Source organism: Carcharodon carcharias, chromosome 27 (genome assembly GCF_017639515.1).
Source record: "Carcharodon carcharias isolate sCarCar2 chromosome 27, sCarCar2.pri, whole genome shotgun sequence".
In the NCBI taxonomy this organism is placed as follows: Eukaryota; Metazoa; Chordata; class Chondrichthyes; order Lamniformes; family Lamnidae; genus Carcharodon; species Carcharodon carcharias.
In genome coordinates, this window is record NC_054493.1 from 15,898,238 (window position 1) to 15,919,904 (window position 21,667).

The 21,667-nt window shown below is 45.5% G+C and overlaps 1 protein-coding gene and 1 pseudogene across 1 annotated transcript; both read right to left on the reverse strand.

Moving 5' to 3' along the window:
- Nucleotides 1-7,158: 7,158 nt before the first annotated feature.
- On the reverse strand, nt 7,159-7,906 carry LOC121270301 (annotated as a pseudogene).
- A 4,122-nt stretch (nt 7,907-12,028) lies between these two features.
- LOC121270216 (zinc finger protein 239-like) lies at nt 12,029-13,116 on the reverse strand. Its single transcript, XM_041175531.1, has one exon. The coding sequence runs from the start codon at nt 12,780-12,782 to the stop codon at nt 12,195-12,197; it is 588 nt and encodes a 195-aa protein (XP_041031465.1). The 5' UTR covers nt 12,783-13,116; the 3' UTR covers nt 12,029-12,194.
- Between the last annotated feature and the right edge of the window lie 8,551 nt (nt 13,117-21,667).

Here is a 21,667-nt window from a genome sequence, read left to right on the forward strand (position 1 = left end):
GTTGAAGGTGGTGATGTTATCTGAGGAATGTGCAAATTAAGGGTAGAAAGCAGAGCAAGCAAGGTACAAAAACAGAAATACCTGGAAAAACTCAGCAGGTCTGGCAGCATCGGTGGAGAAGAGCACAGCTGAGGTTTAGTGTCCTCATGACCCCAAGGTACAGATAGCCCTAGTGGGGGTGGGGTGAAGGAATCAAAAAAGACTAAAAGGTAGAGATAAAACAATGGATGGAAATACATTTAAAAATAATTGAAGTAGGTGGGAAAAGAAAAATCTATATAAATTATTGGAAAAAAAGTTGGGGGGACGGGGGGGGGTGGTGGAATCGGAAAGGGGTTGGGGATGGAGGAGGGAGGTCATGATCCAAAATTGTTGAACTCAATATTCAGTCCAGAAGGCTGTAAAGTGCCTAGGCAGAAGATGAGGTGCTGTTCCTCCTGTTTGTGTTGAGCTTCACTGGAACAATGCAGCAAGCCAAGGACGGACATGTGGGCATGAGAGCAGGGTGAAGTGTTGAAATGGCAAACGACAAGGAGGTCTGGGTAATGCTTGCAGACAGACCGAAGGTGTTCTGCAAAGTGGTCACCCAGTCTGCGTTTGGTCTCTCCAATGTAGAGGAAACTGCTTTGGGAGCAACAAATGCAGTAGACTAAATTGAGGGAAGTGCAAGTGAAATGCTGCACTTGAAAGGAGTGTTTGGGTCCTTGGATGGTGAGGAGAGGTGAAGTAAAGAGGCAGGCGTTGCACCTTCTGCAGTTGCATAGGAAGGTGCTGTGGGAGGGGTTTGAGGTATAGAGGGTGATGGAGGAGTGGACCAGGGTGTCCCGGAGGGAATGATCCCTGCGGAATGCCGCTGGGGGGGGGGGGGGTGGTGGTGAAGGGAAGATGTGTTTGTTGGTGGCATCATGCTGGGGTAGGTGGAATAGCAGAGGATGATCCTTTGAAGGCGGAGGCTAATGGGGTGATAAGTGAGGACAAGGGGGACCCTATCATGTTTCTGGGAGGGAGGAGAAGGCGTGAGGGTGGATGTGCAGGAGATGGGCCGGACACGGTTGAGGGCCCTGTCAACTACCATTGGTGGAAAACTTTGGTTAGGGTAGAAGGAGGACATGTCAGAGGAACTGTTTTTGAAAGTGGCATCATCAGAACAGATGCGACGGAGGCGAAGGAACTGAGAGAATGGGATGGAGTCCTCACAGGAAGCGGGGTGTAAGGAGGTGTGGGAGTCGGTAGGCTTGTAATGGATATTGGTGGACAGTCTATCACCAGAAATTGAGACAGAGAGATCAAGGAAGGGTAGGGAAGTGTCAGAGATGGACCATGTGAAAATGTTGGAAGAGTGGAAATTGGAAGCAAAATTAATAAATTTTTCCAGGTCCAGATGAGAGCATGAAGCAGCACCGAAGTAATCATCGACGTACTGGAGAAAGAGTTGTGGGAGGGGGCCGGATTAGGACTGGAACAAGGAATGTTCCACATACCCCATAAAGAGACAGGCATAGCTGGGGTCCATGCAGGTACACCTTTTATTTGGAGGAAGTGAGAGGAGTTTAAGGAGAAATGAGTTCCATGGGGCAGGAACAGGCTGATACAATTGATCTGCCGGGACAGTCCTGTTTTTGGATTTTGGGTAGGAGGTAGAAGCGGGCTGTCCGAGGTTGGGAGACTATCAGGTTGGAAGCTGTGGAAGGAAGATCTCCAGAGGAGATGAGGTCAGTAACAGTCCTGGAAACAATGGCTTGATGTTCAGTGGTGGGGTCATGGTCCGGGGGAGGTAGGAGGAAGTGTCTGCGAGTTGACGCTCAGCCTCTGCAAGGTAGAGGTCAGTGCGCCGGACAACAACAGCACCACCCTTGTCAGCGGGTTTGATGACAATGTCCGGGTTGGACCTGAGAGAACACAGTTCTTGCTTTTATCTTAGTGTTTAATTGACTGCCACTCCTCTTCAAGGAATGCCCACCTTGAAGAAATATTGTTCTTCTCTCCGTCAGGATTTTCGTATCTTTCTTGCCTTGTTCACCTTCATTGCTTTCCATTTCTCTCCTGGTGTTTGACAAGGTGTTTACTAAAACCCGCTTTCACAGCCATATTTCCTTCCTCAGTGACTGTCTCTGTCTCAGATTAGTCCACGTGGATTTCAACTAAAGTTCCATCCCTTATGTTTCGAACCCACCCAGGATTACAGGTATCTCCTGGACATACAGTGCTCCTCGGACTGCTGTTCTCGTCGCATCCTGAGATCCACACTCAGTGCCATGCGCCACCATATGAACACACTCAACCTCTCCCTCCAGCAGCACCGTCGGACCCTTTTTCAAAGCTGCGCATGCCCCAAGTTTCATTTTATTCTTCGTCTCATCCGACGCCTCAACAAGAAACTTTGTTTCTTTCTTTTAAGTGTAAAGGAACGCAAGCTCCAACAACTCATCAACACCAACACCCATCCAGGACCCTCCACCCCTGCCTGTCCCTCTGTCCCCATCCCGTCTTCCAATCCCAGCCCCGGCCGTGTATTCACCATACCCCCTGACCTTCCCTCCGACGCTGAATGTTCAGTGCTCAGCAAAGGACTTAGTTTCATACCCTTACGCCCTCATCTCAAGGAATTTCAGGCTCGGCACGATGCTGAACTCTTCTTCAGCTGCCTTCTTCTCCGTGCTCACTTCATTGGGCAGGAGTCCTCTCCCCGTTGAATGGATCCTTTTACCCACCTCCGATATTCTCCCTCCACCTGGACCCCTCCCTCTGGATTCTTACCTTCTCTTGATCTTTTCATTGAGAACTGTCGGCACGACATTAGTCATCTCAATTTCTCTGCTCCTCTCATCCACTCTAACCCATCTCTCTCTGAACTTGCTGCACTCCGTTCCCTCAGGTCCAACCCTGATATTGTCATCAAACCCGCTGACAAGGGTGGTGCTGTTGTTGTCTGGCGCACTGACCTCTACCTCGCAGAGGCTGAGCGTCAACTCGCAGACACTTCCTCCTACCTCCCCCTGGACCATGACCCCACCACTGAAAATCAAGCCATTGTTTCCAGGACTGTTACTGACCTCATCTCCTCTGGAGATCTTCCTTCCACAGCTTACAACCTGATAGTCTCCCAACCTCGGATGGCCCGCTTCTACCTCCTACCCAAAATCCACAAACAGGACTGTCCCAGCAGATCAATCGTGTCAGCCTGTTCCTGCCCCATGGAGCTCATTTCTTGCTATCTTGATTCCGTTCTCTCTCCCCTTGTCCAGTCCCTTCCAACCTACATCCTTGATTCCTCTGACACCCTAAATCATATCAACAATTTCCAGTTCCCTGGCCCTAACCGCTTCCTCTTCACCACGGACGTCCCATTCCTCTACACCTCCATCCCCCACTGGGATGGCCTGGGGGGTCTCCGCTTCTTCCTCGAACAGAGGCCCGAGCAATCCCCATCCACCACTACGCTCCTCCATCTGGCTGAACTTGTTCTCACATTGAATAATTTCTCCTTAAACTCCTCTCACTTCCTCCAAATAAAAGTTGTATCCGCATGGGCCCCAGCTATGCCTGTCTCTTTATGGGGTATGTGGAACATTCCTTGTTCCAGTCCTTCTCCAGCCCCCTCCCACAACTCTTTCTCCTGTACGTCGATGATTACTTCAGTGCTGCTTCATGCTCTCATCTGGACCTGGAAAAATTTATTAATTTTGCTTCCAATTTCCACCCCTCCATCGTTTTCACATGGTCCATCCCTGACACTTCCCATCCCTTCCTTGACCTCTCTGTCTCAATTTCTGGTGATAGACTGTCCACCAATATCCATTACAAGCCTACCGACTCCCACTGGTACATCGACTACAGCTCCTCACACCCTGCTTCCTGTAAGGACTCCATCCCATTCTCTCAGTTCCTTCGCCTCCGTCGCATCTGTTCTGATGATGCCACTTTCAAAAACAGTTTCTCTGACATGTCCTCCTTCCTTAACCGAGGTTTTCCACCCATGGTGGTTGACAGGGCCCTTAACCACGTCCGGCCCACTTCCCACGCATCCGCCCTCATACCTTCTTCTCCCTCCCAGAACCATGATAGGGTCCCCCTTGTCCTCACTTATCACCCCATTAGCCTCCGCATTCAAAGGATCATCCTCCGCCATTTCCGCCTACTCCAGCAATGATGCCACCACCAAATACATTTTCCCTTCACCACCCCCCCCCACCACCCCGTGGCATTTCGCAGGGATCGTTCCCTCCGGGACACCCTGGTCCATTCCTCCATCGCCGCCTACATCTCAACCCCCTCCCACGGTACCTTCCCATGCAACCGTAGAAGGTTACAACACCTGCCCCTTTACTTCACCTCTCCTCACCGTCCAAGGGCCCAAACACTCCTTTCAAGTGAAGCTGTATTTCACTTGCACTTCCTTCAATTTAGCCTACTGTATTCATTGCTCCCAATGCGGTTTCCTCTACATTGGAGAGACCAAACGCAGACTGGGTGACCACTTTGCAGAACACCTTCAGTCTGTGCGTAAGCATTACCCAGACCTCCCTGTCACTTGCCATTTCAACACTCCACCCTGCTCTCATGCCCACATGTCCATCCTTGGCTTGCTGCATTTTTCCAGTGAAGCCCAACGCAAACTGGAGGAACAGCACCTCATCTTCCGACTAGGCACTTTACAGCCTTCCGGACTGAGTATTGAGTTCAACAATTTTGGATCATGAACTGTCTGCTCCATCCCCACCCCCTTTCCAATTTCTCCCCCCCCCCCCTTTTTTTTCCAATAATTTATCTAGCTTTTTCTTTTCCTACCTACTTCCATTATTTTTAAATGTATTTCCATCATTTGTTTTATCGCTATCTTTTAGCCTATTTCGATTCCTTCACCCCACCCCCACTAGGGCTATCTGTACCTTGCTTGTCCTGCTTTCTACCCTTGATTAGCACATCCTTAGATAATATCACCACCTTCAACACCTCTATGTCCTTTTGTCTGTTATATCTTTTGGTTATCTCCACCTATCACTGGCCCTCTATCCAGCTCTACCCTCCCCACCTTAAACCAGCTTATATTTCACCTCTTTTCTATTTTTACTTAGTTCTATTGAAGAGTCATACGGACTCGAAACGTTAACTGTGTTCCTCTCTGCAGATGCTGCCAGACCTGCTGAGTTTTTCCAGGTATTTTTGCTTTTGTTTTGGATTTCCAGCATCCGCAGTTTTTTGCTTTTATGCTCGGAGGGTCCTGGTCTCTTTGTTTGAGGTTGTTCCCGGAGAGAAGCCGGAAGCTGCGGATAGTGAGAGTGGAGAATGTTCATTGTTTAATATTCGGCTCTGGGGCCGCACTCGGAATTTGTAAACCCCGCCCCTCGGGGTTTAATAACCCGCTCTCGACAGTGACCTCTCATCTGACAGCTTACAATGCCCGGCTGATTGAAGGCAGCTCCGGCCCAATAGGTGCGGAGGTAGGTGTGGAGGATCAAACAAGGAGCGGCTGATCCTCTAAGCAATCGGAGTGAATGAGGGGCGGGGCTGAGCCTGGACCTCCCTGATTGGCTGAAATTCCTCATCATTTTGAAAACTGATTTGTCTAAAATTCCAGTGCCCTGTGTAAAATATTAAAGATGATTTGTTGTTGTGAGCTGCATTATTTGGTAGAATTTGAGTGAAGGAGTGGGATTAATCCACAGTCTGAGTTTGAGGACAAGAGGAGAGAATCTGGAGAGGAGAAAAGAGTAAGTTGGAGACTGGACACTGAATCTGGAACAATGAGCAGAGAGGGAGAGGAGTGTGTGGGACAGAGATGTATAGAATTGTGAGAATGAAAGGGGGGGGGGGGGGAATGTTCCATAGAAACTGGAATTGTCTGTTCTGAATTTCTATACTGTATTTACAGTGATAACTTCTGTAAACTCCATTTACATGGGGTTAGAATGGGAGGATTTGCTGGCAGGAAACTCAAACCAAAAATCTCAACAGGATCTTATTCAATCACTTCATTCATATATGGTCAGTTTCCAATTAGGGAAGGAGAAATAATTAGATAAAAGCAAAATACTGCGGATGCTGGAAATTTGAAACAAAAACAAAAATAGCTGGAAAAACTCAGCAGGTCTGACAGAATCTGCGGAGAGGAATACAGTTAATGTTTCAAGTCCATATGATTTTTCTGATGAAGAGTCATATGGACTCGAAATGTTAACTGTATTCCTCTCCGCAGACGATGTCAGATCTGCTGAGTTTTCCAGCTATTTTTGTTTTTGAAGGAGAAATAATTGTTTTGCCTGTGCATTTAAATTATCATTGAAATTGGAAAAGCACCAAGACACGTGTATCAAAGTGAGAGTCTTTCAGTGAACTGTGTGTGGGAAGAGCTTTAACCAGTTTCACAGCCTGATTAAACCACAACAGTCAAAGTGTGGAGAAACCACACAAGTTGTGTGTGGACAAGGCTCCAATCGATCATCCAACCTGGAGAGACACAAAGAAACTTGCACCATGGAGAAATCAGGTATGAGAGATCAGAAAGAAACAAGAGAAAGTTGCAAGTCAGGGCTAGGACAACTGAAAACTTCAGAGACAGCAAGGCCAGGTGGGCTAGTGGAAGGAAGGGAAGCAGCAGAGGCAGCTGATCGGATTGTCTCAATCTTAGTGACAAAGAAGCTCCATGAACTCCTCACATTTGTTGTTGGAGGGGAGGATGGGGGAGACAGGGTAGAGTGAAAGCCCTTCAAAAGGATCGAACTTGTGTTAGAGATATTAAAAAGAGACACAATACACTGTACTTAACACAAAATGATTTATTTGACTTATATCAACAACTTAACTGCCATAATAAAAATTGAAAATGCTGGAAATTGTCAGCAGGTCTGACAGCGTCTGTAGAGAGAGAAACAGACTTAATGTTTCAAGTCTATATGACTCTTCTTTAGAGCTAAAGAGAAGTTGAAATGTGATGGAATTTATACTGTTTAAGCAGGGTGGAGCAGGTAAAGCAGGTTAGGTCAGCGACAGTTGGAGGCTCGGAAAGATAGACAAATATGTCATGGACAAAAGACAAAGGGAGTGTTAATGGCAGTGGTGAAGACTAAAGAACGTGCTGATAGTGGCACAAAGGTAAGAAAGCAGAATGTGTGAATAGCAGGACAAGAGTCAGCACTCTGTGAAAGAACAACATAGAAACAAGTGACAGATGGCCCTGTTGGGGGAGGGGGGGTGCCATAACTGGGCTGGAGTTTATTAACATCAGCAGAAGCAGATTCCAATGAACAGAGTTTATTGTCACATAGTCCTGTATGTGGTTAACATCAAAATTCAATCACTGTTGTTACTCATGAACTCGCTGGTGTTTCAGCAGGTCAGGTGACCGAGTGAATCCCTTCCCACACTTGGAGCTGATGAAAGGTCTCCCTCCAGTGTGCACTCGCAGGTGTGACAGCAGGCTGGATGACTGAATGAATCCCTTTCCACAGTCAAAGCAGGTGAACGGCCTCTCTGCAGTGTGAAGTCACTGATGTATCAGCAGGACGGATGAGCAAGTTAATCCCTTCCCACAATCCATGCAGGTAAATGGTCTCTCCCCAGTGTGAGTGCGCTGGTGTAAAGTGAGTTCATCTGATCGCCTGAATCTAGTGCCGCAGTGAGAGCAGCTGAACGGTCTCTCCCCAGTGTGAATTCGTCGGTGTGTCAGCAGGCTGGATGACTGAGTAAATCCCTTCCCGCACTCAGAGCAGGTGAATGGCCTCTCCCCAGTGTGAGTGCGTCGGTGTGTCAGCAGGTGGGATTTAACTGAGAATCCCTTCCCGCACTCAGAGCAGGTGAACGGCCTCTCCCCAGTGTGAACCCGCTGGTGAGTCAGCAAGTCAGATGACCGAGTAAATCCCTTCCCACACTGGGAGCAGGTGAACGGCCTCTGCCCAGTGTGAATGTGTCAATGACTTTCCAGCAAAGACGGGGTTATGAATCCCTTTCCACAGTCCCCACATTTCCACTGTCTCTCCCCACTGTGAACAGTGTTTTGTCCTTCCATTTCAAAATCTGATAATATTCAGGTTACGATAGATTGGGTGACTTTGTCAGATCCTGATGTGATGTTTGATTTGAGTTTCCTGGCTGAAAATCCTTCCCTTCTAATACCCTGTGAAATGGATTTAAAATAGAAAAAAGTGTGAAAGAGAACCCACAAAAGCAGGTTGTGAAATTGAGCTGAATGAATCTGGCAATTTGTGGCACCACCAAAAGTGGCCATAAAAGCTGCTGGATTGTAATAAAAACCCAACTAGATCAGTAATGCCCTTCAGGAGGGAACCTGCCATGCCTGGTCTGGGCTCACATAAGACTCTGGTCTCCATAGGAGGAGACTGATATAGAGAGAGAGAGACAGTGACAGAGAGAATCACAGAATTCTTACAGTACAGAAGGATTCCATCATGTGTGCACTGGCTCTCCGAATGACCATTTCATCTAGTGCCTTTTTCCTACCTTCTCCCATAACCCTACAGAGAGTTTCTTTTCAAAAAATCCATCTAATTCCTTCTTGGATCCTTTTACTGAACCTTCCTCCAACACAATCTCAGGCAGTGCATTCCGGACCCTAACCACTTGCTGTGTGAAAAAGTTTTTTCTCATATAGTTTTTGCTTCTTTTACCAATCAGCTTAAATCTGTGTCCTCTGGTTCTCAATCCTTCTGCCAATGGGAACAGTTGCTCTCTATCTATTCATGCTTTTTAACACGTCAATCAAATCTTCTCTCAGCCTTCTTTTCTCCAAGGAGAACCATCCCAACTTCTCTAATCTATCTTCATAAGCGAAATCTCTTATCCCTGGAACCATCCTTGTAAACCTCCTCTGCACTCCCTCCAGTGCCTTCACATCCTTCCTGAAATGCAGTGCCCAGAATACTCCAGCTGAAGTCTAACTAGTGTATTACACAAGCTCAGCGTAACCTCCTTGCTCAAGTATTCTGTACCCCTATTAATAAACCCCAGGATACCTTGTGCTATTAACTGATCTCTTAAACCATCCTGCCGCCTCTAATGATTTATGCACACAGACACCCAGGTCCCTTATGCTCCTGCACCCAGATCTCTCTGCACTTCAGAGTGCTGCAATCTCTCTCCATTTAAATAATATTCTGCTTTCTATTCTTTCTGCCAAAGTGCACAAGTTCACTTTTCCTACATTATACTACATCTGCTTGTCCACTGTCTTCTATATAAGTAGTTGAGGTTCTATATAAATAGTATATTTTTATACTTACATAAATATACTTACATATAAATAGTTATATAAATATGTGAGGCTCCAGCACTGATGCCTGATGCACTCCACTCGTCACAGCTTGTCAACCTGAAAAAGACCCACTTATTGCTACTCTCTGCTTCCAGTTAGCTAACCAATCCACTATCCATGCTAATGTGTTATCCCCTACACCATGAGCTTTTTTTTTTGGGTCGTAACCTTAGTGGCATATCACCAAATAATGCTATGGGTATTGGTGAATGGAGCTGTAGAGGGCAATTGAAGCAGGAAGTGAGGAGGGGAAACCATATAAAAGTTCACTAATGACCTTTAGGGAAGGAAATCTGCCATTCTTACCTTGTCTGGCCTACACAAGATTCATGACCACAGCAATGTGGTTGACTCTTAACTGCTCTCAAATGGAAATTAAGGATGGGCAACAAATGCTGGCACTGCCTGCAATACCCATCCCAGGAAAGAATAAAGAAAAGTAGTGACAAATGGATACTCTTCAGACTATCCAGTTCTCTTCCAGGGTCGGTGTTCTGACCATTGCTCTTCTTAATATAATGGAATGATCGGGTTTCGCTATATGGGTTTAAGTTCAAAATATCTGGATGATTTTACAATAGGAAATGGGGAGAACAGTGAAGAGGAATATAAGTGACTCAGTGTTAATACACAAGTTAGCAACTGGGGGAGGTAACATGTCAGGTTAAATTTAATGCAGAAAATATAAGGTGATATATTTCCTGAATTAAAAAGCTAAAATATTCACCAAATGCTTATGGTTCAGAAGGGCTGGAGAAACAGAACAGTTAAGACATGGAAGACTCTAGTTTACATTTTCTTATTGATAAACACACTGTTGAAGTTAGTGTCAGCAACTTTAACACCTTCTTAAGAAATAAAGAAATGAGCAGATTCACTGTCCTCTACTGTACCTTATATTGTCCCATCAATCCGAGTAAACATCCAAGTCCCAAGTGTCCACAGTCACTTACACAAGGTCAGCCCACTGGATGGAGACTTGGGCACCCTGAGCTTGATCTCCGGTGTCTCCAGTCCCTGACTGCCCTGTTCCATCAGAATTCCTTCACTTTTATACCCTGTAGTGATCCAGTTCTGGCCTCTGACTCCTTGTCTTCTCTGTTGAATTTTGGCAGGGAGTGAGGTAAGGAGAGCTGGAATTTCTCTAATCTGTGATTTACAAAAACACATTCCCTGGTTTCAAGCAGTTACTTTTCTTCAGTAATTTTCTCATTCTCCCTAAACTCCCCTGCCTATTCTTAATTTTGTTATTTCTTATAGTTTTACAATTACAGGTATAAACATCACACATGATAATCGAATCTATCCTCACTTTGTTTACGTTTCAATTGTGGTTCATAACAGACAAACTCTGTCCTTTCCCCTGATCTGATTAGAGTTTCCAATGAGTCGGTTCTGTGGAATGGAATGTCTTATCAGTGTTTCCATGGTGACCTGTCTGCAGTGAAGAGCCTGTTTGAGTTTCTAACTCTGACTAAACTTTTCTATGCCATAATACACATTATATCAGACATTGGATGTCAATGTATTTTAGTCATGTTGTGTTAATATCCCTAAAACCTACAAGGAATTCAGAGACACAAACCTTTAACAGTGGGAGGACATGTTGGTAAAGTAGTTAAAAAGCCCATGGGATCCTGGGTTTTATAATTTGGGGTGTAAAATTCAAAAGGACAGAGGTCATGTTAACCTGTACAAATCATTGGTCAGGCTGCAGTTAGAATATTGAGTCAAGTTTTGGGGATCTTACACCAGGAAGGATGTCAAGGCCATGAGAGGGTGCAGAAGAGATTCACAGAGAAGACCCAGGGAAGAGAGGCTTTAGTTATCGGGAGAGATTAGAGAAACTGGGTCTTTTTTCATCAGAACAAAGGCTGACTGGAGATCTGAGGGAGAGGTTCAAAATTTCATCAGATAAATGAGGAAAATCAGTCAGTGAGTTGGTAACTAGAGGACATCAAATTCAAGTCATCACCAAAAGAATCAGAGCCAGGGATGGAATTTGGAGCAGACTGCACAACAATGTTCAGGACACTCACTGTCCCTCTGGCTCTCTGTCTACACTGTCCTATCAAACACTCCGAGGGCAGGTACACGGGTGGGTTACTGATACCTCCCCGGGGTATCCAGGCCTGGAGAGACACCCTGGAAGGTATGGGGAGCTGGGACTTCTCCATGAGAGTAAACAAAGGTCTGAGAACTGGAACAATCCAAAGTAATGATGAGGTGCTCGTTGTGGCTAAGGGGTGCATTCTCCTGTCTGAGCCAGGAGGTTGTGTGTTCAAATCCACCTCTAGAATTTGAACATAAAATCCAGGCTGACATTCCACTGCAGTACAGTGGGAGTGCTACACTGTCAGAGGTCCCGTTTTTCAGATCAGGCAGAACAGGCAGGTTTAAGAGATCCATTGATGCTATTTCAAAGAGCCGGGGATTTCTCCCCAGAGTCGTGGTCAATATTTATCCCTCAATCGACATCACTAAAACAGATTATCTGGGTATTATCAATTTGTTGTCTGTGGGATCTTGCTGTGTACAAATGAGCTGCTGTATTTTCTACATTTCATCATTGACTGCACTTCAAAGGAATTTCATTGGCTGTAAAATGCTTTGAGACATCCTGATGTCATGAAAGGCTCTGCAGAAATACAAATCTATCTTTAACAGAGGAGAGAAGGCTCAGAAATGGAACAGTCAAGAACAGGATTTCAATTCGTCTCCTCTTATCCTGAAGAAAACAAATACTCCACACACGATGTGTTTGACACCAAGCTGATTTATTTGACATTCATCCAGAATATTAATCTCCAGCTTAGTTATAGGGGTTATTAACATCAGCAGAAACAAACACCAACTGTTGGAAAGAAAATGGTTCAGTCCTGGATGTGATTAACAGCAGCAATAACAGCAGAATCCAACCATGCAGTCAGTTGTGGACTCGCTGGTGTCTGCGCAGGTGGGATGAATTAATGAAACTCTTCCCACACACGGAGCATTTGAATGGCCTCTCCCCAGTGTGAACTCGCTGGTGTCTCAACAGATGAGATGACTGAGTGAATCCCTTCCCACAGTCGCAGGTGAACGGTCTGTCCTGAGTGTGAATTCGCTGATGTTTTAGCAGAATGGACGAGTGAATGAATCCCTTCCCACACTCGGAGCAGCTGAATGGCCTCTCCCCATTGTGAACTTGCTGGTGCGTCAGCAGGTTGGATGACTGAGCGAATCCCTTCCCACACACAGAGCAGGTGAATGGCCTCTCCCCAGTGTGAATACGTTGGTGTGTCAGCAAATCTGGTTTTCTTTTAAAACTCTTCTCACAGTCAGAACATGTAAACGGTTTGTTATCAGAATGAACAAGTTTGTGTGTCTGAAGGCAGGATAACCGAGTGAATCCCTTCCCACACACGGAGCAGGAGAATGGCCTCTCCCCAGTGTGACTGCATCGATGAGCTTCCAGATGGGATGGGGAACTGAATCCCTTCTCACAGTCCTCACATTTCCATGGTTTCTCCATGGTGTTGGTGTCCTTGTGTCTCTCCCGATTGGATAATCAGTTCACACTTTAACCACACACACAACACATGTAGTTTCTCCCCACCATGAAAGGTGTGATGTTTGTTTCAGGCTGTGTAACTGGTTAAAGCTCTTTCCACAGTCAGTTCACTGGAACACTCTCACTCAGGTGTATGTGTCTCGGTGCTTTTCCAGTCACACTGAAATCTTTTTCTACAGACAGACATTTCTCCTTCCAAATTCAAAGGCCGTGATATTCCAGTCCTGATGAATTGAATGACTCTGTCAGCTCTTGGCATGATGCTATGTTTGAGTTTCCTGTCAGTAAATCCCTTCTGCAAAAGATGTTTACAAAAGCAATCACTAAGGACAGAATAAAATTCAGAACAAACATTTCTCTTGGTTTGAGTTTGCTGTGTGTAAATCCTCCCCTTCTAAGCCCCTATAAAAGGAGTTTCCAAAATCCATCACTGTCAGTCAGGATACAAACTCTGAATTCTGTTAGTTGAAAAGGAAGAATGAACAGGATTACAGGGAGAAGGCAGGGTAATGGCACGAGGTGAATTGCTCATTCAGAGACCCAGCACAGACACGATGGGCCGATGGGCTGACTGCCCTCCTGTGCTGTAACAATTCTGTGAAATTCACAACATTCTTTCCTCCTATTTCCTGGCCCAGGATGATCGCGCATGCGCCCTGCTGCCCATTGCCCCTTATAAAGATGGCAGCACCTATGTGCCCTGCTGCCCATTGCCCCCTATAAAGATGGCAGCGCCTATGTGCCCTGCTGCTCTTGCCCTCTATAAAGATGGCAGCACCTATGTGCCCTGCTGCCCATTACCCCCTATAAAAATGGCAGCGCCTATGTACCCTACAGCTCATTGCCCTCTATAAAGATGGCAGCACTTATGCGCAATGCTGCACATTGCTCCCTATAAAGATGGCAGCCGCCTATGTGCCTTGCTGCTCATTGCCCCCTATAAAGATGGCGGCTGCCCACGCACCCTGCTGTTCATTGCCCCCGATGAAGATGGGACCATTAACCCAGAACTGTCACTGGGGGAAAGCCTGGAGCTGCCGCCCCAACCGGTGCAAATATGGATTTGGGGTTTGCAGACGACTGAAAGTGTTTGTCAAGCTTCCTCACCCCCCCGTCGCTGCCTCAATCGCCCCCAGCCCCCGCCGTCTGCTCAGTGGCTGTGGAAACGAGAAACCAGTGCCTGTCTATAACAAAAACAAAAATAGCTGGAAAAACTCAGCAGGTCTGACAGCATCTGCGGAGAGGAACACAGTTAACGTTTCGAGTCTGAAAGACCCTTCATCAGAACTCAGGAAAAATAGAAAAGAGGTGAAATATAAGCTGGTTTAAGGTGGGGTGGGACAGGTAGAGCTGGATAGAGGGCCAGTGATAGGTGGAGATAACCAAAAGGTGTCATAGACAAAAGGACAAAGAGGTGTTGACGGTGGTGATATTATCTACGAAATGTGTTAATGGTGACATAAAGGGTAGAAAGCAGGACGAGCAAGGTACAGATAGCCCTAGTGGGGGTGGGGTAGGGGGAAGGGATCGAAATAGGCTAAAACATAGAGATAAACAATGGATAGAAATACATTTAAAAATAATGGAAATAGGTGGGAAAAGAAAAATATATATAAATTATTGGAAAAAGGGGGATCGGAAAGGGGGTGGGGATGAAGGAGAGAGTTCATGATCTAAAATTGTTGAACTCAATATTCAGTCCGGAAGGCTGTAAAGTGCCTAGTTGGAAGATGAGGTGCTGTTCCTCCAGTTTGCGTTGAGCTTCACTGGAACAATGCAGCAGGCCAAGGACGGACATGTGGGCATGAGAGCAGGGTGGAGTGTTGAAATGGAAAGCGACAGGGAGCTCTGTGTCATGCTTGCGGACAGACCGAAGGTATTACGCAAAGCGGTCACCCAGTCTGTGTTTGGTCTCTCCAATGTAGAGGAAACCGCATTGGAGCAGCGAATGCAGTGGACTAAATTGAGCGTCTGTCTATTCCTATCACTCGCACTGCGCATGCTTCAAACCCTATTCGAAACTGGTCTCCTGTGGATAGGGGACATTCTCCACAGCGGGGAATGCTGGGTAAATGTCCCGCCATTGGAGCCCGCAGTTTTTTGAACAGTCATTTTGTTCTGTGATGGGGTGGAGATTCGGTCCGGAGGGCCAAGAATAAAATTAGGAACAAAAATATACAGAAACCCAAGTGTATGGATCCTCCATTATCCACCACAAACCACAAAGAAAGGGAATGGGAGTTAGTGAAGAATCAAGAGTCCCCTAAATAGCAGAAATAACAGCAGAATCCGACCCTTACAACAGTGTGTGATGTGAACTCACTGTTGTCTCAGCAGGTCGGATGAACGAGTAAGTTTCTGCTCAAACACAGAACATTCAAACAGCCTGTCTCCAGTAAGAAGGTACTGATTATGCATCAAATCATTTGCTCTTTTAAAAAAGATATGTTCACAGGTGGGAAAGCTGAGTAATTCCTGTTGCACACATGAAGGTTCAGAACCGTTTCTCAGTGTGACTGTCCTGCTGTGTCAGTGAGTAGTGGGTTAATTCCTTTTCTCATGCAGCTGGTGAACACCCTCTCCCTGGTAGGACTGGATCGAGTTTCCAGCTCAGGTGGGCACCTGAATCTGCCCACAGTCAAAATCAACAACAGCCTGCATTCATTTAGCAGCCCTATCATCGTTAAAAAAATGTTCCAAAGCCCTTCACAGGAACATTGACAGACCCACAAAGAGTTCTGATGAAAGGTCATCGACCTGATACATTAATTCTGTCTCTCACTCCACTGATGGAACCTGAACTTCTGGATATTTCCTGAATCCTCAACATTTTGCTTTTATTCCCATGTTAAGACTTTTGATCGCTGACATATCTGAACTTGTATCTCCAATTTGGTCACCAAAACACTGATATCATGTTTGCACAATAAAGATTGAAATGCATGGATTTTATGAGGTTCTGCAGGCAAATTTTAAGGAGCTGGAAGGAGACTCACAAGCAGAAGGTTGGACAGTAACCTGATTCCTCCCAGTGTCATGTGCTAGTAAGTATAGAAATAGGAGGATAGAGCAGATCAATGCAAGACTGAATAAATGGTGCAGGAATTAGGGTTTTAGATTCCTGGGAGATTATGATGATTCTGCAGGAGGTGGGATCTATTCAAATCTGATAAGTGGCAGATCAATGTCCTTGTGGTAAAAGCAAAATACTGTGGATGCTGGAAATCTGAAATAAAGACAAAAAATGTTCAAAAAACTCAGCAGTTCTGGCAGCTTCCATGGGGAGAGAAACAGATTTAATATTTCAAAACAAATGAATGTTCAACTTGAAACATTAACTCTGCTTCTTTACATAAGAACATAAGCACTAGGAGCAGGAGTAGGCAATTCAGCCCCTCGAGCCTGCTCCACCATTCAATACAATCATGGCTGATCTAATTTTGGCCTCAACTCTAATTTCCCATCCTCTCCCCATAACCTTTCAATCCATTACTAATTAAAAATCTGTCTATCTCCTCCTTAAATTTATTCAGCGCCCCGGCATCCACTGCATTCTGAGGTAGTGAATTCCACAGACTTACGACCCTTTGAGAAAAGTAATTCCTTCTCATCTCTGACCTAAATCTGCCAACCCTTAGTCTAAAACTATGGTCTCTCATTCTACAATGCCCCACAAGGGGAAACATCTGCTCCACATCTACTCTGTCTATCCCCTTTAGCATCTTATATACCTCAGTTACATATCCTCTCATCCATCTAAACCCTAGTGAGCATAGGTCTAAACTGCTCAATCTCTCCTCATAAGACAAGCCCCGCATTTCTGGAATCAATCTAGTGAACATCCTCTGAACCGCCTCCAATGCAACTACATCCTTCCTCAAGTAAGGGGACCAAAACTGTGCACAGTACTCCAGGTGCGGTCTCACCAATGCCTTGTAGAATTGCAAAAACACCTCCCTATTTTTATACTCTCTTCCTTTCACAATAAATGCCAAAATTCCATTTGCTTTCTTTATTAATGCTGTGCCTGCATACTAGCTTTCAGCGATTCATGATTTTCTCCAGATATACTGCCAGGCCGGCTGAGTATTTCCAGCACTTTCTGTTTTTATTTCCAATGTCGTTGTCGGATGGTTTACCAGCACCATTGAGGAGGAGAATGGGAAACAGGAGGTAATATTAGAAATAAAAAACAAAGTGCAGAAAGAATTAGGAGACACAGATAGGACTTGAGTAAGAAATAGTGGGCAATGAAGAGGGTTAAAGTAAGAGGGAATGTAATCAGTTCGGGTTTACAGTGAACACTATGTAACATGTATGTGAACACACGGAGTGTGGTAAATAATGTTGGGGAGCTGCAGGTGCAGATAGCCAAGTGGGAACGTGATGTTATAATGAAAGCAGAGACCTGCCTTAAAATGAGCAGGTCTGAGCACTAAATATTCCTATGTGCAAGGTGTTCTGGAAAGATAGGGGAGAAAAGAAAAGAGAAGGGGTAGCAGTATTTCTTAAGGAGAATAGTACAGTGTTGGAAAGAGTGGCAGTTCCAGAGGAGTCAAGGACAGAATCTATCCGGTTAGAGCGAAGGAACAATAGAGGTTCCAGTACACTACGGAATGTGTTCTATAGGACACCAACCAGGGGGAAAGATCTAGAGGAACAAATTTGCAAGAAAATTAGAGACTGGTAGAATGGGTGGACATGGAGAGATGAAAGTTAATTCAGAGTGTGAGGTGATACATTTTGGGAGGAAGAGCATGGCAAGGCAATATAAGCTAAAATGTAAAATTCCAAAGGGGATGCAAGAACAGAGTGAAGGGGGGTATATGTGCACAGATCACCAAGGTAGCAGGGCAGGCTGAGAAAGTGGTTAATAAAGTAAATGGGTTCCAGGGCTTTATAAATAGAGACATGGCGTATAAAAGGGTCACAGCTCTGGAGAACCTTTATAAAACACTGGTTCGACCTCAACTGGAGTATTGTGTCCAACTCCAGGGGCTACAACTTATGAAGGATATGAAGGCCTTAGACAAGGTGCAGAAAAGATTTACAAGAATGGTTCCGGGGATATGAGAATTCAGTATGTGGAGAGATTGGAAAAGCTGGGGCAGTTCTCCTCAGAGAAAACATGGTTGAGAGGAGATTTGACAGAGTTGTTCTAACTATGAGGGGTCTGGAGAGAGTAAATCTCCATAAGACCAGAGGTGTCACAAAGACAGAAATTCCCATAGGCAACAAAAATGACTTAAATGGCCAGTTCCGTGGACACCAACACTGGTCACACATCAGACAGCTCAGTCCTGAGAAGGTCCAGAGAATACAATGTAATCAGTTCAAGCTTCTCTGGTATAAACCAACCCCACAGTCACTGACACCAATCTCCTCCTGTCTGATATAAACTAATCCCACAGTCACTGGCACCAATCTCCTGTTGTCTGATATAAACCAACTCCACAGTCACTGACACCGATCTCCCCTTCTCTAAGATAAACCAACCCCACAGTCACTGACACCAATCTCCTTGTGTCTGATATAAACTAACCCCACAGTCACTGACACCAATCTCCTGCCGTCTGATGTAAAGCAACACCACACCAATCTCCCTTTCTCTAAGATAAAGCGACCCCACACTCACTGACACCAATCTCCTGTCTGATATAAACCAAATCCACAGTCTCTTGACACCAATCTCCTCCTATCTTATATAAACCAAACTCACAGTCGCTGACCCCAAACTCTTTCTGCCTGATAAAAAACAACCCCACGGTCACTGACACGAATCGCTTCCTGTCTGATCTGAATCAAACCAACAGTTACAGCAACACATCTCATCCTGTCTGATATAAACCAGCCCCACAGTCACTGACACCAATCTCCTCCTGTCTGACATAAACCAAATCCTCACTCACTGAGATCAATCTACTCCTGTCTGATATAAACCAACATCACAGTCACTGACACCAATCTCTTCCTGTCTGATATAAACAAACCCCACAGTCACTGACACCAATCCCCTCTTGTCTGATATAAACCAACCCCACAGCCACTGACACCAATCTCCTCCTGTCTGATATAAACCAACCTCACAGTCACTGACACAAATCTCCTCTTGTCTGACATAAACCAACCCCACAGTCACTGACATTAATCTCCTGCTGTCTGATATGAACCAACTCCATACTCACTGACATCAATCTCCTTCTGCCTGATAAAAACCAACTCCACAGACACTGACACTAACTCATCCTGTCTGATATAAACCAACCCCACAGTCAGTGACACCAATTTCCTCCTGTCTGACATAAACCAAATCCTCACTCACTGAGATCAATCTACTCCTGTCTGATATAAACCAACATCACAGTCACTGACACCAATCTCTTCCTGTCTGATAAAAACAAACCCCACAGTCACTGACACCAATCTCCTCTTGTCTGATATAAACCAACCCCACAGTCAATGACCCCAACTCATTCTGCCTGATAAAAAACAACATCACGGTCACTGACACCAATCTCCTCCTGTCTGACATAAACCAAATCCTCACTCACTGACATCAATCTCCTCCTGTCTGATATAAACCAACCTCAAAGTCACTGACACCAATCTCCTCCTGTGTGATGTAAACCAGCCCCACAATCACTGACACCAATCTCCTCCTATCTGGTATAAACCAACCCCACAGTCACTGACACCAACATCCTCCTATCTGATATAAACCAGCCCCACAGTCACTAAACCCAATCTCCCCTTCTCTAAGATGAACCAAACCCACAGTCACTGACACCAATCTCCTCCTGTCTGACATAGACCAACTCCACAGTCAGTGACACCAATCTCCTCCAGTCTGATATAAACCAACCTCACAGTCACTGACACCAATCTCCTCCTGTCTAATCTAAACCAACCCCATAGTCACTGACACCAATATCCTCCTGTCTGATATAAACCAACCCAACAGTCATTTACACCAAACTCCTCCTGTCAGATCTAAAACAACCGCACAGTCACTGACATAAATCTCCTGCTGCCTGATATGAAACAACTCCATACTCACTGACACCAATCACCTCTTGCATAAAATAAACCAACCCCACACTCATACACACCAATCTCCTGCTGTCTGATATAAACCAAATCCACAGTACCTTGACACCAATCTCCTCCTGTCTGATATAAATCAACCCCACAGTCACTGACACCAAATCCTCATGTCAGATGAAAACCAACCACCATAGTCACTGACACCAATCTCCTCCTCTCTGATATAAACCAACCCCACAGTCATTGACATTTATCTCCTGCTGCCTGATATGAACCAACACCATAATCACTGACACCAATCGCCTCTTGTCTAAAATAAACCAACCCCACACCCATTCAATCCAATCTCCTCCTGTCTGATATGAACCAAATGCACAGACTGTTGACACCAATCACCTCCTATATGATATAAACCAACCCCACAGTCACTGACACCAAGTACTCCTGTCTGATGTCAATCAGCCCCAGAGCAATGACGCCAGTATCCTCCTGTCAGATATAAACCACCCCCACAGTTACTGACATTAATCTCCTGCTGCCTGATATGAACCAACTCCATACTTACTGACACCAATTGCCTCCTGCCTGATATAAACCAACCACACAGTCACTGAGACCAATCCCCTCTGGTCTGATATAAACAACGCCACAGTCAGTAACACCAATGTCCTCCTGTCTAATCAAAACCAACCCCACAGTCACTGACACCAAGTCCTCCTATCTGATGTCAACCAGCCCCAATTGTCACTGACACCAATATCCTCCTGTCTGATATAAACCAAATCCACAGTCTCTTGACACCAATCTCCTCCTATGTGATATAAACGAATCCAACCCCAAAACTGCTGCTGTCTGATATAAACAAACCCCACAGACACTGACACCAAGTCCTCCTGTCTGATGTAAACCAGCCCCAATTGTCACTGACACTAATCTCCTCCTGTCTGATATAAACCAGCCCCACAGTCAGACATTAATCTCCTGCTGCCTAACATGAACCAACTCCATACTCACTGACACCAATCGCCTCTTGTCTAAAATAAACCAACCCTACACCCATTCACTCCAATCTCCTCCTGTCTGATATGAACCAAATGCACAGACTGTTGACACCAATCACCTCCTATATGATATAAACCATCCCCACAGTCACTGACACCAAGTACTCCTGTCTGATGTCAACCAGCCCCAGAGCAATGACACCAGTATCCTCCTGTCAGATATAAACCAACCCCACAGTTACTGACATTAATCTCCTGCTGCCTGATATGAACCAACTCCATACTTACTGACACCAATTGCCTCCTGCCTGATATAAACCAACCACACAGTCACTGATACCAATCCCCTCTGGTCTGATATAAACAACGCCACAGTCAGTGACACCAATGTCCTCCTGTCTGATCAAAACCAACCCCACAGTCACTGACACCAAGTCCTCCTGTCTGATGTCAACCAGCCCCAATTGTCACTGACACCAATATCCTCCTGTCTGATATAAACCAAATCCACAGTCTCTTGACACCAATCTCCTCCTATGTGATATAAACGAATCCAACCCCAAAACTGCTGCTGTCTGATATAAACCAACCCCACAGACACTGACACCAATCTTCTCTGGGCTGATATAAACAAACCCCACAGTCACTGACACCAAGTCCTCCTGTCTAATGTAAACCAGCCCCAATTGTCAATGACACTAATCTCCTCCTGTCTGATAAAAACCAGCCCCACAGTCATTTGCACCAACCTCCTCCTGTTGATATAAACCAACCCCACAGTCAGTCATTAATCTCCTGCTG